This window comes from Trichosurus vulpecula, chromosome 3 (assembly GCF_011100635.1).
Source record: "Trichosurus vulpecula isolate mTriVul1 chromosome 3, mTriVul1.pri, whole genome shotgun sequence".
NCBI lineage: Eukaryota > Metazoa > Chordata > Mammalia > Diprotodontia > Phalangeridae > Trichosurus > Trichosurus vulpecula.
The window spans coordinates 27378369-27396453 of record NC_050575.1 but is presented as its reverse complement, the minus strand read 5'-3'; the positions used below and the strand labels follow the sequence as shown (position 1 = coordinate 27396453).

Sequence of the window (18085 nt, the reverse complement as noted above, 5' to 3'; positions counted from 1 at the left end):
CTTGCTTAGGGCCACATAGCCAGCCAGCTTTCTGTCTCCTACACTACAGTTCCCTTGATCCCTTATATTTAATACACACCTCTTAGCCTAGCATTTAAAACACTTCCTAATCCTACAACTACCACCTGTCTTACCTCCCTCATTTCACACTGCACCCCTTCACAAACCATCCTCAACCTCCTGCCTCCATGGATTTTTTTCAAGCTATTCTTCTTGGCTTTGCCTTTCAGATTCCCGTGTAGCCTTCCATGATCTTCCTCCTCTCACCATTCCCCCTTTTCAGATATTCCTAGAGTAGAGATCTCTGCTTTGCCCTTGTTTCTCCCCACCACCTTAAGTTAAGGTGAAATTCCCCAGTAGAATATTAAAGCTCCTTAAGATCAAAGACTATGGCATTTATTTTTGTATAGCGGCTCCTACCACAGTTCTTGCATGTAGTTGGTGTTTAGTAAACTTCTGTTGATCTGAATTACTGCATTTCACTCAATGATGAGCTCCACTGAGGGTAAGAACTGTGTCTCATTTTTTCCTTGTCTCCTCCAGAGTGCCCAGTTGAGGATTCCTGTCAGTCTTAGTAATTATTTTGATCTTTCTTCCCTGCTTGGCTTAGCTAGAGTTTTGGTCAAAGATTACCTTCACAACAGTACATAACTCAGTTCCATGAACCTACACTTTAAAGTCTTACCTTCTCTGAGGATGGCATTAGTCCTAGCACAGCCACAAGGTAGCAAAATGACAGTGGGAACCCATGGGAATTCAGGGAAAGTCCCAGGGAATCTGAGAGCTGGTAGGTTTGGACTATTATAAATTTGGATGGTGGAGATGGAAAGGAAAGGGACTTCAATAATGTACAAATGTGTACTTGGTAACCTGTGGGTGATAAACAAGCCTGGTGTATGAGGCCCTAAAGGGTGTGAGCACTGTAATTGAGCTCTGTACCCAGATAGTCACAGGGAACAGAACTTTAAAGAGCAAAAGGAACACTGACCAAAGGCAATTCCTCTTGAGGAAATAACTTCCCTGGTTCTTCCCCTCATTTGCCTCCCCACCATACCACAGCTTGGATTTGATGCATTCCAAATAATGCTTAAACAACAGCAACAACAAACTTGAAAGGCTCTGAGACTCCCTACCTGGACAGAAACCTCTCCTCTTGGCTGCAGAACTTGAGCCTTGGGGATATGGAGGTAGGTGAGAGAAGAAGAGGAGGAGGAGGAGGAGAAGGAGGGACGTGGTGAGAAAAGAGGCGTGTTTTTGCTCTTTATTATCATGTTGCCATTACTTACCAGGCACCCTTTCAGTTTTTGTTTTTTGTTGTTGAAATAGACATGTTCTAACAGAAGTTACCCAAGGTGACTTATTTGACTTGGAGATCATCTTTGTTGAAGGGAGTTTAGCACTAGAAATAGTGAGAATACACCCTAGTGTCTGCTTCAGGAAAGTTTGTCCTGAACAGTTCATCCCAGAGTGGTTTCTCTTCCTCTGAATCATTTTAGTACCAAAGGTCAAAGTCAAAGCAAATGTTTAACAAATGGCTCTCCAAATACAGGACAGACGTTTAAGCTCTATTATTAAACATTTTCCTCCCTGTTGATCTTTTGAGGTGTAAATGATAATTTTGAGTTCCGGTACACCTCTATCTAGCACTTAAAGTCTACGCCAATCCATCTAAAAGCTAATTCTCTTATATTCTCTAGTTGTTTTGTAGATGTGAGTCTTGTCTTTACACCAAGACTGTCAGTATCTTAATCCCCCCACAGCTTAATTCAGGGCTAGCAAGGCACATGGGAACCCAGTAAAACCTTGTTGGATTAATAATCTACCTTCCTGTTGATCATATGTGGCACATTCATCGATGGACCAGGTAGGACAGGAATGCCCAGCATTCTTTCTCGGCATTTATGGAAGTGTTCATGGAGTTGAATTGAAGCAGGAGTCTCAGCTCTGTCAGTGACTCATTTTTGACCTGTTGTAATTCATTTCCTTTTCCTAGGCTCTACTATTTCCTTCTCTGTGACGTGAAGGGCAGGTTAAACTGGGTAATCTGCAAGTATGGGTTGGGTACAATAAAAACTGAGTTCAATTTCTAGGGCCTTGGTCATGGGATTTTTATAGCTGGAAAGTGACCTCAGAGATCATCTTAGTCTAACCCTCTCATTTTACAGAAGAGGAAATTAAATACTAGACAGGGGATAGTAATTTGCCCCAAATCATATAGGCATTAAATAATGGAGTTAAGATTTGAACCCCAGTCCGCTGACTACAAATCCTTTTAATCTTTGCACTGAATCCATTTGTTCACAAACTCTTACACGCTGTCTTTGGCACAGTCTAGTCTTCTTTTCTAAACCTAAACTAGGCATGAGGTTGCCTACCCATGGACCACATTGACTCTCACATTAAGAGGCCAAGAGACTGGGTCTGTTATCTTCTGTCTAGTACCTGATCTATAACTTCCAGGAGGAGAGCCTGCTCTGTGTGAGTACATTACCTCTATGTCTGCTGGTTCGAATCTTGCTGAGGTCCTGGGTTGTTGTTTTTATTTTTGCTCTTCTGTTGGTCCTAGGTCCTGAGGGTCCTGCCATTTCCACCTGAGTTAGTGGGTGCATTTTTCTAAACTCCCATTACATGAGCAGTGTCAGGAAGGGCTCGGAGAATGGGACTAGCCAACCAGATTTTGGCTCAGTCAGTGTGGTACAGTGGAAAGAGGGCTGCATTTACACTCAGATAATCCTGTATTTGAATCTCAGCTCCTCTACTTACTGTCACTTAGTATCTCTGGAACTCACTTCTTTATCTGTTAGACTAGATGGGTCTTTGAAATCCATTCCAGCTCTATATATATCATTCTATGATCGACCAGTGAGTCTGCTTAGCAGCTGTTTCAAGGCTAAAAGACCCCATTTCTAAGTAGGGACATTAAAGCATCTGTGCAGTGTGACTTTGGTGGTCCTCTTCTTGGACAGCCTAGCCATGACCTTGACTTTCTCCTCTGCCTTCCACTTGTAATGTTCACCTACTTATTATCAATTTTTCATCTGTATTTCTTGATCATATTCTATTCTTGACTGCCCTGGTCAACGTGTGTCTTAGCTTCTTAGGCCCATGGGGGATATTTTTTTTTGATCTGGCTCTCTGGATGGCCCAGAAAGGAGGCTTCAGCTTGGGGGCTAAAGTGAATCCCTGCAGAGCAGAGCTGGCTTGGAGATACTTAGTGTATGAGCCCATCTCTTGGTGGTGCCATTTTCTTTTTTGCCTGAGCTCAGGAGGTTATTAGTGAGGAGAAAAAGACCAGAAAAGCAAGTTTGCAGGCAGAAAGGAAAACCTTGGCAGAGGTTAGAGCTCAAGCTGATGTGAACTGATCAGAGTAAAGGAGTTAGTGTTTGGGGTTGGTGAATCAACACTATGAATGATCCAGTCAAAGAACTGTTTTCTTTCCCCATCACCCAGGTACCCCCACCAATTTTATAATAATTCTTGGGGATACCCTGGGTTTCTCTGATGGGCTAGAGCATCAGTGAGGAACCTCTAATGGCTGGTCTGGAATGGAGAGTGGGCATTCTAGGAAAAATGTCTCAACCCAGGAGATGCTAGTATAACCTCCAGCCTTGAATTGGAGTCTGTGCATCTTTCTAAAAGTATAATTTGTAAGTTATACACCTAGCTTCTTTATCTGTTGTTAGCACCGTCCTCCAAGTCATCTAGGCTTTCTTGCCTTCATCTCTATCCCTACACTCAATCAGCCAGTTGTCTAGTCCTGTGCATTTGAAGCTCCTCAATCTTTCTCATCTAAGGCCATTACCTACCTTTCACCTGCACTATTGTATTGATTTATGACTTCCTTATCTTGATTCTTACCTCTCTGCCAATTCATTTTTTACCCAGCTAGCTGCAGTAAAAGTAATTTTAATAATATACCACCCTGTCTCATAATGTTTCTTTATTGCTTATTCTGGTAGTTCTGAATTCCTCTGATGTATTGTCCTCGATCTGACCCAACACTGCTTCTCATACCTTATCTCATGCATTCTTTGCCATCAGCCTGGCCAGTCTCCTTCCTGGTCAGGATATATGGTTTACCTTGATTCTTGTTTCACACAGTTTTCCCTGTATGGAATGCCTCCGGTCTCCCTCTATCTCACCCACTTTATAGTCTATCCACTTTTAAAGGCTCAGCTCAAGCCCAGTCTCTTCCATGAAGCCTTCTCCAACTACTCCAGCCCACAGTGATCTCGTCCCTGAACCAAACCTACTTAATATTTGTTCCCTACACATTGGTAAAGAATATTCCAAAAGTCTTAGTGCAGTTTTAAGCTAATAAAGCTTAAAACTGCACTAAGATTTTAGGAACACCCTATATAGTCTTTATTGTTCAATAAATGTTTAATGAATACTTGAAAACTTGATTCTCTTCATTAGAGATTCTATTTTGGAAAATGAGGATGCCTATGGCTTTCCTTAAATTTGGGTAGGCATTGGTGGGTAGCACAGGTGGTGGAGCATGGATCAGGAGGAGGACAGGAAGAAGAAATCTTAAATAGGAGGGGGATAAGATGGGTGTATTACTGACTTCTAGGGATGCCTGGGGGTGGGGGATAGGGGAAGGACTCATGCAGTGTAGCCTCTAGTATCATGCATCCCCCAACCCCTTCCTGGAAAGCAGCTCCGGGGGATACAGACGGGGAGGGGAGGAGATACCCACCTGCATGGACCGCACCAGTCCGTCTGCTGGTTGAGGCCAAAGCGAGCTCGACATTTCTTAGGAGAGCCAGGGTCTGCCCACACAAGCATGCGAGGTGAGGCAAGTTGGAGAGCAGGCAGAGAGGCATGGGGATGGGGCAGGAGGAGAAAGATGGGAAGGAGTAGGAGAGAAGAGGCAAACATCCATTTTAGCCACTCATCAAAATATAAAAACCTAGACCACACATCCATTTTGCAAAAGCAGTATCATTCCAGCAGGAAACCTGAGTTGAAAAAACTGAGGTTAGTCTGCAGGCAAAGCAGAGCCTCAAGCAGGACAGCAGAGAAAAAAGGGGGTGGAAAGCCTTAAACTGGAGTCTGTAATTTCTGTTTTTCCCTCCTCTCTGGGCATAACTTCTGAGCCCATTTCTCTGGTGCTGAGAAGAGGATAAAAGGTCAATGGGTTCACCCCCTCTGGGTTAGGGGTCAGATCGGGTCTTGCTTTCACTTGGACCAAGAAGAACAGGTTCCCGTCACTCCCTGCTCCTTTAACTCCTTAGCATGATGTGCTAAGAGCATTCATTGCATTGGAGTCAGTCAACCTATGTTCAGATCTTGACTCTGCTACTTACTATATGCAATTGTTTGAGCAAATCTCCTTCCTTCTCTCTCTTTCCTCAGTTTTCTCCTTTCTCTAAAATAAGGGGAGAGAATCACACAATTTCAGAATGGACCTCAGAGGTTATCTAGGTGAACAAGAATCCCTTCTACAACATTCCTAACAAATGACCAGTCAGCTTGTATTTGAAGTCCTCCCATTGTGGTGGGAGGTGGGAATGGGGACAGGTAACTTTTTCAGGCAGTAGCACTTTCCACTTTTGGACAGATCTTACTGGGAAGCTGAAATTTGTTTTTGAACAACTGCTCTTCTCCCTTCTCTCTCCTCCCTGCCTCCCAGTTGTTTCTAGTTCTGCACTCTAGGCCTAAGAGAAAAAATTAGTTCTTGTTCCACAGGGACAGCCTTTCCCTTAATTCTTCTCTTCTTCAGATTGGACACTCCCAGTTCTAGACAGGAAAAATTGATCTTGGGAATAACATCATTTCTAGTCTTCCTTTCATCATGCTTTTCTGAACAGGTCCCAGGTTGTCTATGCCCATTCTAAAATTGGGTGCCTAGAATTGAACACAGTACTCCAGAAGTTAATACGATCAGGGACGAGAGGGCAGAGAAGAATCCTCATCTTTTTCCATCTGGCCCCTTTTAATTGAGCCTAAGATAGAATTACCAGATCTAGCTTTTAAGTCACACTGTTGATTCATGTTAAACTTGCAGTCCACCAAACTACAAAACTACAGGATCTTTCCCAAGGGAACTTCTGTCTAGCCATGCCTCCTGTAGGGTCTTTTATGAGGTGGAGTTCTGAAAAATCATATGTAGGATTTTAAAAACTCCATTTGTTCTATTAAATTTTATCTAGTTAAATTCAGTCCACTGTTTTAGTCTATCAGGCATTTTAGGATCCTGACTCTCCTACAATTGGGAAGTTAACTTTCCCACTGTGGTGTCATCTGTGGATTTGATAAACATTCTATCAAATCCCTAATAATAATCTCCTGGGGTCAGGTCACAGAGTGCTGAGGTTTTCCACTCCACATCTCATTTCAAGCTAACAATGATCTATCAATGATTATTCTTTGAGGGTGTGGCCATTAAACAATTTTAAATCTACCCAGCTGGCTTATTATATCCATCTTATTCTCAAGGATGGCACATGGAAGACTTTGCCAAATGCTTTCCTGTAATCCAGGTATATTTGAGCATTCCCCTGATCTAGTAACGTGTCAAAAAAGAAAATAAGGTTGTCTGGATTGAAGCTATTCTTAATGAAGCTAAGCTGGTTTTTAACGATTACCACTTCTCTTTCTGGATATTCACAAACTACTTTGCCTAAGGCTTGTAATATTGAGGGATCTGTGATCTTGTCCTCCGTGTGAGTAATCCTTTCAGTGGCTCAGATTAAAACTGACCTTGGGCCTTCTATATGACTCTTGTCCTTGATGTCCCATATAATCTTCACAGGAGGTCTCACCCAACACACTATGGGCCTGCCTGTAAATCCCTTGACGTTGTGTAGAAAGACGGCGTGGCTTAGTGGATAGCTGGACTTGAAGGTAGGAATATATGGTTTCAAATCATACCTCTGACACTTACTAGCAGTGGTTAACAACTTAGCTGTGTGATATGGCACCAACCTTGCTGAGCCTCAGTTTCATTACATGTATCATGGAGTTATGTTGTGATGCTAAAATAAGCTAATGTATGTAAAGCACTAAGTAAACTTTAAGGCTACATGTGTTACTATTATTTTGTGGTTACCAGCAGATGACGTGAGTTCTCCATCAGTTATCCTTTGATCTTGCTAAGTAACTGGCTCACCTTTTTGAGTCAGACTTGCATGATGACATCCCTTTGCATTCCTTCTAAACAGTTCTTCGTTGGTGATATGTTGCAGCCCACTCGTGCTGCAACTTAGAATTCTTAGGAAACTGTGATTCTGTTTCTTGTAACCTTGAAGTATGTCCTAAAGAATATCTATGCCTAAAAGATGAGCCTTTGTTTTAGGAAGAAGACTGTAGGCATTAAAAGCACTGTGAAATTTCTCCAAAGCAGTCAGCCTTCTTTCTTCTTTTTTAGTTTTTAGTTTTAGGTTTTATTAGTTCATCTGCATTATCTGTTGGAAGACATACATATTGATAATTGACTATCCAGTTGCGTATTATAGTTCAGATGGCAGACATTCTTCATCCTCTTGGTTTTTCTTGGGTGAATAGTTACACTGGATTCTTCCGAGTGATTCTTGATCTTAGGGAATTCTATAGTGTTCCAGGACTTGATGCAATCAGGATAATAAATGCAACAAGACAGTCCAGAGAACCTTGCCATATCAAAGGAAATCCTTCTTTGATCTAGACCTTGCACTAGTATCTTCCATAACAATGGCAAACATCTGTTTTATGTCTCTCTTCATATTAAAAATTAGAAGGCCATCAAAAAAGTTATTTTTGTTCATTTTTCAAGAAATTTTGTACGATTTTAACATACATGAGAAACACCTTGTTAGATGAGAGCCTTTAATAGGCATTTTGCTATTCTAAACAAAGGGTATTTTATAGTCAACAGACAGAAAGGATGGGGATTTTGTTGTCTTTTAACTTTCAGTCAGCTGTGTGACTATGAAGATACGTTATTTGATGAAGGGTATCATCTGTGAAAGCCTGCCTACTCCCTTTTCATACCTTCACCAAAATGCCTTGGAAAGTGTATAGATTATTTTTATAAAGATTTCATGGCTATGGAAAAGCAGGCATTGACACTCTCTTGATATTTGAAATGATATTTGTGGAATATAGCCTAAAATTGAGAGCTCATTGGACTATAATACTTGGTAAACTGTACATTCTTTTTTGAAAATCAGGACATTAGCCCTTCTCCAGTTCTGTGACTCATAGACTCAGATCACATCTGCCAATTATTTCTGTAACCTGGGATCTAATTTTCCTGAGTCTTGTGATGTGAATTCATTGAAAGTAGCTGGGTGCTCTCTTACCATCTCCTCCCTTATCTTGGGTTTCAGTCCTTGTTAACCATTTTTGTTTTATCTCTCCCAGTCTGAAGATTATTATTCTTGGCAGAAATACCAGAAACTAAATAAGAGGTGAATAGTTTTTCCTTCTCTTAGTCATCTATTATCATTATTCTATCTTTGATCTTCTTCTTGCCCCAAAGTTTTAAAAACTCTTTTTTTGTCCTATTTCATATTCATCACCAGCTTTACATTGAGCTTTGACATTTAGTAACCAGTTGTTGTTCTTTGTTGGCCAAAAATTAGGACTAAAATAGAAGGTTCCCCTTTTCATTTCTTCCTTTGAATGAAGTTTATCTTAATTAAACCATAAATTTACACGTGCTCTGTTCTTGGCAGAGAGAGAACGTCAATAAAAATCCAGATACGTTAAGTCCCCCATCACTGTTACTACATTTTGCCACTTTGCAAGGTTTTTGATCTGCTTTTATCTATTTTGTAACTTCTACATATTTTTTCTAGAACTGTCCCTTCAAATCTTCTTCCATCAGGATCTCTAGTTCAATGTCCGTCCATATTTTGTGCATTTGTGTATAGACATCTAAGGTGATGAATTTTATTAGGTGGGGACGACTTGGATATTGTCTTCCTGTGTTGTACCTGCAACTCTTTGGAAAAAGGCTTGGTAGATATGAAAGTAGTTTTCCCCTTCCCGCTCCATGTTTAGCTTAAATTCCTCTTGATTGGATTTGCAAGATTCCAGGCAAATATAATTTTACCAGCCCTTGTTAGGCCAAGATCCATAATACCTCTCTTGTTAGCTATGGTCCTGAAATCCAAACCCTGTTCTCAGCCATAATCTCCACAAGCTGTTCATTTCCCAAATCTGCCTTTCCCTGTAGAAGCCTCCACCTTCTCTAGATGTAATGAACAAACACTACATTTAGCCCTAATCTCCTTCAGTTTCTTACCCAGGATTGCCTAATTTCTAGCAAGCTTTCTAAATTCCTTTGGTGGTATCATTGGTTCCTACATGAACCACTACAGGTTAATGATGGTCCTTAAGTTTGACAAATATTGGAAAGCAGCCTGTGTCATGTGCCTATCCACACATAGCTGCCTCTTTATTCCTTAGCAAGGAGCCACTAATCACTTTTTGCTTCTTGCTGTGACAATGACTGGGTGACGACCTCTTTTCTAGTGCCACATCCCTTTTCATTGGGAACAAGAAGCTATTTCCTCCTCTCCAACTCCCCCCTCTTTGGGAAAAACCACATGCCTATTGATTAGGCTCAGAATATACCTTCTTCCCTTCCTTTTCTGTATTGTATTCTTATACTCTCCAGCCTCCTGATGGGTCAGTATACCCATCTGCCTCTTTGCATCATTTTTCTTTGTTTTTACCTTGTAGCCCTTCTTCTAGGCTTTCAAGGAACACTTCATTCTCCCTGGTAACCTGGAGTGTAGAGAGGCATTCCTCCAGCCCTTTCACCTTCTCCCCTAGGAGGAAGACCGACCTGAACTTAGTGTGTATTTAGCTATTACTCTTCACCAGCAGAAATAATACAAACCTGAATAAACATCCCTGAAGGCCACTGCAGAATTCCCCATGCCTCCCATACTTTGTGGAAGCCAGATCTTCTTTATTGTTGGCATCTCTTATAGCTAATTCTTGTAGCAAACTGCCTTTGTCCTGCCTGTCCCTTTCTTTGGGCTCCTGAGTAAGGTACTGCCTTTGGCAGTGACTGTATTTCTGCTTATTCCATACTGTAACAGGAGCTGCTATCATCTTAGGCAGTAATTGGCTCAAGCAGAGAAAGAATTTTCAGCAAGGTTTTGCCTTGCTTTAGATGCTACCTTTAGGCTCTGCTTTGCAGCCTGTGGTACTATATACTCAGTTATTTTTATACATGTTTTTAATCCATTAAAACATAATCTATTTTAATCTATTAGAATATAAGCTCCTTGAGGGTACAGAGTTTCCTTTTTTGTCTTTGTATTCTCAGCATTTAATGCTTAGTAGGTGGTGATAACATTGAAAATATAAAATGTTAAAATAACTTTTAATATAATGGTTCCTTGCTAATCCTATGTATTTTATGTATTTAAACACATTATTTTGAAAATGGGGTCTATTGACTTCACCAGAGTGCCAAAGGAGTTCATGAGACAGAAAACAAGGTTAATACCACCTGTCGTAGAGGATCTCTGATGTCCCTTCCAGTTTAGAAATCCTCTGGTACTCATTCCAGTCTATGCCAATCCTTGTAGCTGTGCTGTATGTAGTACCTCATGTTGTGCCATAAGCCCTCCTTAGTCCAGTTTTGCTGGGTTGTAGATGGAGGATTGAGCAGGAAGTCCTTATTTACTATGATGATAAGCCTTTGTAGACCAGAAGGTTCTCATTAACTTGCCTCAACAATCAAATTCTTTGGGTCTAGTAGAATAGTGTAAGCTAGAGATCAACATGGGATGTAGAAGTCATCCTTATGATTGTGTCCCGTCTTTGTCTATGTTGGCCAGGAGACAGCCATGCAGGGGGAGGGATGAGCTTCTTTCCTTAGAAGTGGTAACATCATACAGAAAGAAGAACTGGGTTTTTTTGAGTGGTATCACTCACATGACCAAATAAAGCTTTCATGGAAATCTGTAAGGGATTTGTGAGGCACTGCTTGCTTAGTCAGAATGATAATCAACATAACTTTATCTCAGGACAACCATTCTGGTGCAGGGGGGAGTCCACGTTCAGCCGTTCCACTAACTCAATATGAGAATTTGGGCAGGTTCTTTTCCTTCTACGGGCCTTAGTTTTTCTTAACTGTGAAATGAAAGCATTGGACTTTATGGTGTTTAAACTAAGGTCCCTTTTAGCTCTAGCATCCTAGAACTCTGACATCGAGGTTAATCAGTCAGATAAATGGGCAGCTGGTCTGCATGGTATGATGTGAGACATGTCAGGAAAGACCTCCACTGCCCCTACTCTGAAATTCTATCAATCCTTTCGTTGAAGGAAATTCTTCCTCCTTTGATGGAGATGGCATTCTAAGGACCTTTGTTAAGTCATTAGCTCATTTCTTTGAATAAGTTGATTAGAGACTTCCCAATGAGATAGCTCCCAAAGAATAGGTTTGGATAGGGTTTTTTGGGGTGGGGGAGGACAGGGAGGGATATTATATAAGCAGGAAATGGATCCTGGCCACCTCATTTTGTGTGTGTGGAATCAATATGGTAGGGAAGGTAGCAGATAGACTTCAACTGCTTCATAATTTGACTTAAGGCCAGCATCTTTTCTGTTATAATCCTGTGGGTGAAATCAGCAGCAGTGCTTCTAATATACATGGATCCACAAAAGTTTTTTTTTTTAAAGTGTTCTGCTGGTAAGTTGTCTCCAGCATGCCTAGCCATGGAATGATCCCCAGGAAATAAAAAGGGTAAACAAATTGTTAATTACCCTGGGACTAGGAACTAAGTGCAATCTATCTTCCACAGCACCCTGGGAATCTAAGGCTCTCTCCCTCTTCTGGGACCCTTTCCTCCCTTCTTTCTTTCCCACTCCTCACCCCCAGTCATATTGGCCGCCTAAGGGCATGCTCACCTGTGTTTGATTCTTGATGCTTTTCTCTTGACCTCCTCTTCTTCTTCCCCTGTGAGGGAGAGAGGACAGAATCTTAAAACTTGAATGCTAAGGATTAAGGGATTGGGGCCAGTCCTAGTGAGGTTAGGGACATTACCCATTAGCCACATCCCCCTCTCCCTAAGTCCTTCCCAGATCTAGCTACCACGGCACCGATGATCTAGGGAAAGATGACAGCGGCTAATGCTTTTCATGTCACTGAACCTAAATAGAGTTCCTTGATTCAGGCTGAGTGGAGTGTCCTAGTACGGGATATGAGACATTGTCTTTCCCTTCCCAACCGTATTTACTTTTTTCTGTCCTGTTTTCTCTCTCTCTCTTTCTGTGAGTTAGACTATTCTCTGAGGGAACAGACCTCATTTTGTTTAAAAAACAAAACAAACTAGAAATTGTTTTTAACGTACTAAAAAACTCACAGGATGATAGGATCTTAGAATGTAAAGCTAAAAGGAACCTTTTAAGGTTACCCCAACCTCATTTTACAGATGAGGAAATCAATTCAGAACTGGGATTCAAACTCAGGTCTTCTGTTACAAACCAGTGTTCTCATGAGTCTACAATGTAAAATGTCAGGCAGAATAGCTAAGGTGAATCTTAGTCTGAAGGCGTGTGACAGTCTCACTGTCTGGACCAGATGTGGAAAATTATATCCACTTCTGGGGGCCATGTTTTAGGAGGGCTATTGAAACTAGAATGGCAGGAGACCAGAAAGCAAACAGTGGGAGGATGGTTTGGAGGAATGTTTAACCTGGGCAAGAGAAAAGAAGATTTCGGGGGTGAGGGGTAGGATTTGAAAAGCTATGTATGATATGGAAGAGGGATTATATTTGTTCTGGTTGTCTCCGGAAGGCAGAATTAGGACCAATGGATAGAAGTTGCAGAGCTCAATATTAGGAAAACTTCTGGTGGCGCTATCTGACAGTGGAATGGACTGCCTTGGGAGGTTCGAGTTCTCCATTTCTGGATGTCTTCTAGACAGCAGTCTTGTTTGAGTCTGGATCAGATGAGATGATCTCTTGAGATTCTAACATTTCTATGCTAAATTCTCAGGCTTCAGGTAAAGTTACGCTATTGTTACTGTGCTATACTTGTGGTGGACACTTCTGTTTTTCCCCTTTATTCCCTATTACTCACCTCTGCCTCTTAAAAGAAGGCTACAGGGCAGGGCTTTGATGCCTCTCCTTTTCTAAACAGCCTTCCCAGATGAACCCGGTGTTATCCACTCTCACCTCCCATCTGACCATCCTGTCTCCTGCCCTTCCAACTAGCAGGCACCTCTGTTATAAATGTGTTATAAATGTCTCTGGGCTAGCCTGTGTTTCTTTTCTGTGAGAAGAGAGGTCATGTTTCTTTCTCCCCCCCAGTCCTTCACTGAGGGAGAAGGCACAGGAAAGGTTGGAATGAGAGCAGTTGACCAGTCACGCCTTGTTCAAATAAGAAGAACTCCGGTGTACTCTACATAGACATCTACCACAAGGTCTCCCGCAGTTCAACACTCACATAATTGTCTCGGGCTGACCAGCCAGGATAGAGCTGCATGTGGAGTTGCCGTTCCTTTCGGGCCAATTCATAATACTTGGCCTGCTCCTCTCGAGATAGTGCATGCCACTGAAATGGAACATGGGTGCTACACAGTGATTACTGGGCCCAGCCAACCTCACCCTGAAGGCCTGACCCTCCTGAGCCCACCCCATTGGAGGGTGCCCTTTATATTTTCCTGCTCCTCCATAGTCTCCCCATCACCTCACACTTCTGTCCTCATCACCTCATCTGTCCTTAGGGTAGATGGGAGAGAAGAGGTTGTCCACCACTTGTGAACCTCTGGATGAGGGAGATCATCCCTTGTTCCCCAAGATCATGCCCACTGTTTGCTTAGCCAATGAGACACAGAGTGACAAAGAAGGATGGAGACAGATGATAGAGTAAGGGGAAGGAGGAACAAAGACAGACACAGATAGAGAATAAAGAAAGACAGACCACAACAGATGCAGAATTTTAAAAAAACAGACAGATGGAGATGGAGGGAGGGACAGTAAGCAAAATGGAACAAGTCTGGGGGTGGGGGTGGCTAGAAATAGAGTGCACATTCTAAGGGATCCTTTCCCCCCACCCCTCCTCCTACATCTTACATCTCCTTTCCCATGAGGTTCTCAAACCCTCCTGACTCAAGGGCTGGCCTGGCTCTTACCCTCCTCCCTAGGATCTGGTTAATGGCTGCGCTCTCTTTGAGTGTGCACTCTGCAATGACCTTGGCCCGCATCTCCTTCATGTACAGCATGAATGCATTCAAGGGCTTTTTAATGGTTGGCTTCTTAGCTTCTTTCTCCTGCTTGGCTTCTGATGGAGGTTTCCTGGCAGAGGCCGGGGTGGGATTTTTTTTTTCGTGGGGGTGGGTGGATAGGAAGAATTGAATAAAGATAAGCATGAAGGGTGATAAACAGCATCACAGGATTTAAACTATCCAATCCCCCCTCCCCCCCCCCCACCCCACACACGCTTTGCTAAACTGCTGTAAATAGCTAACCCCTTAGGAGCTGAAAGACCTGCTTCCAGGCCTAGCTCTGGGTTTTAGTTTCTTCACTATGAAATTAGAATTACTATTCCTATTCCTTTCAGGGAATATTACAAGAACAAATAGAAAAGTATCTATGAAAGGCTCTAAATCTAAGGTTAACCAATTATCGCTGCTATACCTCATCCTGTGTGGTCGATGTTGAAAATTTGGGATGATTAGGATTTTTATAAATCAGATCCAATCAAAAAACTCATGAAGAGGACAGTGGCTATTATTTACAGGAATACTTTGGGGGAAGTGAGTTCTTTTGTAAGGTGAATCATCACCCCCAAATTTCTTGTTTGCATAAAATTTCTTCCTGGGTTAGGTTCGTATAAATTAAAAAGTGATATGCATGTAGTAATAAAGAGGTGAATGTGCCACTCTAGCCCAGAGAGGGGCAGCATCTGGCCGGAAATGACAGAGCACATCAGGGCTATGACTCATCCTTGGAGCTGGTTGCAGGTTAAACTGAAGATGCAGCTGGAGGTGAAGTGGGTATGACAGCTACCATGCCACATCCCTGATCTCCTTTTCTCCTGGGCACAAACCTTGACTTGAGGACTGGCCTGGCTCTCATCTTCCTCCCTTAGATCTGGTTACATACCCATGGAACCCCGAGATGTGATAGGCCAAATACATTAACTAGATTCCAGGCAGGTTTGCATAGATCTCTGGATAGGAGATCCCTAAGGGAAATTGAGGTGCTATAAAGTCAAGGAGTGCTCCTGTGACCACCATTTGGAGACTCATGCTGGAAGCATCTTGGACCTATATTCCAGTCACAGCATAGTTCTAGCCATCTTTGTTGTAAAAGGAGAAAGGGGGGCTCAGAAAGGAAAAAGACTGCTAGTGACAAAGCCAGGGTTAATTATGATACATTTCTGTAGGGCCTACAAGGTTTACAATGTGCTTTCTTCCAAACCACTTTCTTTGGTGTAAATAGTAATATCCCTGTTTATGGATGAGAAAATGGATTCAGAGACACAAAGACTCTGCCAAGTTACATAGCAAGGAAGTGGCAAGAGCTGGGATTTGAACCCAGGTCTTCCAGTTCTGAATTGAGGATAACATCCCCAGCTCACTTACAGGCCCCGATCGTAGTGCTGTAGCTCCTGCTTCCCTGAGTGGGGCACAATGGCTGGGTGGGGGATGCCAGTGGTGTGCATACCTGAGCCCAGCATCAGAGACGGATGGGTGAACCTGGGGAAAGAGCAGAGAGAGAGAGAGAGATCACTGACTGTGCTGGGACTGCCAGCCCAGGGTGCTCACTGGATTCATTGAATCAGGAGGCACAAGGAAGGAATGCCAGGGAGAAGAGGCTACGAGTGAGACACACGCATATTCCCACAACACTGAGAATAGACTCATCCTCCCCTCCCCTCTCCCCCCCAAAAAATCCACACATATGCACAAATGAGGAAACCAGTGCTTATAAAGTTAAATGACTTGCTTAAAGTCAATACTGATGGTAGTTGGCAGAGCCAGGATTTGAACCCATGTTCCCAGACTATAGATCCAGCAGCCCATAATTGCAGCGCTCCACCTCTCGTACAGCTCTTGTTTATGTGGTGCTTTCAGGTAAACAAAATACTTGCCTCACCACAGGCCTGGGAGAGTGCAGGTGGTTTTTTTTCCATTTTACAGACTTGGGTTAAGTGACTCAGTTGCAGTTATACAGCATTTTTGCTGATTAAAGCTTTAATTCCACTTCCTTGGTTCCACTCCCAAAGTTACACCGCACCATGGTGTTTGGGGGCTATGGGGATCAGTACTGATCAGTATTGGGATGCTTGGAGCCTTGGTGGCAGAAAAGGCTTGATTCCTGCCGAACTAGGTCTGGAAGACAAGAATGTTGAGGCAGGAGGCCTGGGAAGGAAGCCAGCAGTTTTCCTGCCACTGCTTCAGGTAACTCTGCCAGGCTTCCCCCACGAGACTTGGGTTCTCCCTTCTATCTGAAGCAAAATGGAGCAGAAGCAGGAGCTAAGCAAGTATACATAAGAGCTGACACGGCCCACACAGATGTGTGCCTATGAATGGAGGCTGGCACATGCAATGAAAGCAGAAGTCTGGACCTTTCCCAGGCCCCTTCACAGGAGATAGGGATAGTCTTCCTGTGGTAGTCAGGGGCAAATTCTGCCTGGGGTCCATTCCCTTCTGCTTGTGTCTTCCCTGAGATAGGTATAGAGGCTCCAAGACATGTCCACATCCAGTATATGACCTTTTGGGCTCTGTGGCCAAATTAAACTAGTTTCCCCTGCTGGTGGTGTTGGGGGAGGGATAATACTCATCAGTTGGGTGGAAAGGCTAGACAGACATAACACTGCAAGCTAAAGTCTGCGTCTGAGGCAGATAGACAAATGGACAGAGAGGGCAAGGCCATTTCTACTGTCCATATGCCAGCATCAGCGGGACACCACATGGAGAAAGCTGAAGGTGCCTGGCTGAGCCACCCTGAACACATGGAACCGATGGCCCATACTCACCTAGGGTAAGGTGCCCCCGGGGAGACTGCAGTCGAAAAGTGCTGTCTATATCCACAGGAAGGGGGGAGGGGATAGAGAGGTGGGCTCGCCCTGTGGTCAGGGAAGAGAGAGAGTTCAGCAGCTGCTCTGGCTCTGCTGAGGGTGGGCAGAATGGGCAAGAAGAAGCTGGCTTAAAATGTAGCAAGGACAATGGAGAGCTAGATATTTGGGAAGGGCTTCCAAGGAATGCTAGGAACACATTCTGCATCATGGAGTATCAGGGCTAGATGGAAAGTCAGGTTATGTAGCACAACTTCCCTAACACAGGAATTCCCGCCTACAGAATCTCTTGGGAAAATCCCAGCCTGGAGGAGCATTGATTAGGAGCAGACACTGGGCCTTCTTTCACAGAGTTTACAGTCTGGGGTTAAAGAGGAGATAGAGGGTCTTTGAGCTTCTGTATTCATTCATTCAAGTAGGTGGTTGCTGTGTGCTGAGCACTATGTTGGGTGATGGGGGGACAATGCCTTTAGATAACACAGCCCCTGCCCCTGCTGCAGTGTAGAAGGGGATAAGACATACATGGATAATTAAGCGTACACTGTAACATGTGCAAAAAAAGAGTATTATGTGGGATCTGCAGGATCACAGAATTTTTTTAGAACTGAATGTGGGACATCAAGGAAGGCTTTCGATACCCAATTTGTGCTTTAAAGGATTCAACAAAGGGGAAGGGAAGAAATTGTAGGTACAGGGAAATAGGAGCAAAGAGGTAGAGGTGGGAGAGCACATGGTATCCTTGGGGACAGAGGATATATAGTTTGATTTGGAGCGCAAAGTTGGGTGGACAGGAGTTATAAGATAGCTTAAGAAAGTAAGAGCACCAGACTGTATATGACTGAATGCCAGGCAAAATTTGGATGCTATTTGATAAATCAATGTTTTTTCAGCAGATGAGTAACATAACCAGATCTTTGAGAATGGATGATTAGTGAAGGATGTGAAGGATGAGTTGTTTGAGGAGCATGAGGGGGAGGGGAGAAAGGTTGGAGGGGAGGGGAAGCAAGAGAACCTAGACGACTGGTAATACACACAGACATAAATACACATACAGTCCCCTCTGATGGCAGTGGGAAGAGAGAAGAGGACATGAGGTGGAAATGATAGG

The 18085-nt window shown here is 43.1% G+C and overlaps 1 protein-coding gene across 4 annotated transcripts in view; it reads right to left on the bottom strand.

Annotated features, from left to right (window-relative positions):
- The window catches only part of TCF7 (transcription factor 7), a 119464-nt gene that overhangs the window by 4673 nt on the left and 96706 nt on the right, over positions 1-18085 (bottom strand). Inside the window, exons 6-12 of one of the 4 annotated variants that reach the window (XM_036748750.1) lie at positions 16939-17028; positions 15542-15655; positions 14087-14249; positions 13399-13506; positions 11860-11908; positions 9669-9764; positions 4703-4775 (exon numbers count right to left, since the gene is read on the bottom strand). In XM_036748750.1, coding sequence (XP_036604645.1) covers positions 4703-4775; positions 9669-9764; positions 11860-11908; positions 13399-13506; positions 14087-14249; positions 15542-15655; positions 16939-17028 — 693 coding nt within the window. The remainder of the gene's footprint in view (positions 1-4702; positions 4776-9668; positions 9765-11859; positions 11909-13398; positions 13507-14086; positions 14250-15541; positions 15656-16938; positions 17029-18085) is intronic. The other 3 variants (XM_036748747.1, XM_036748749.1, XM_036748748.1) reach the window with 3 other exon arrangements.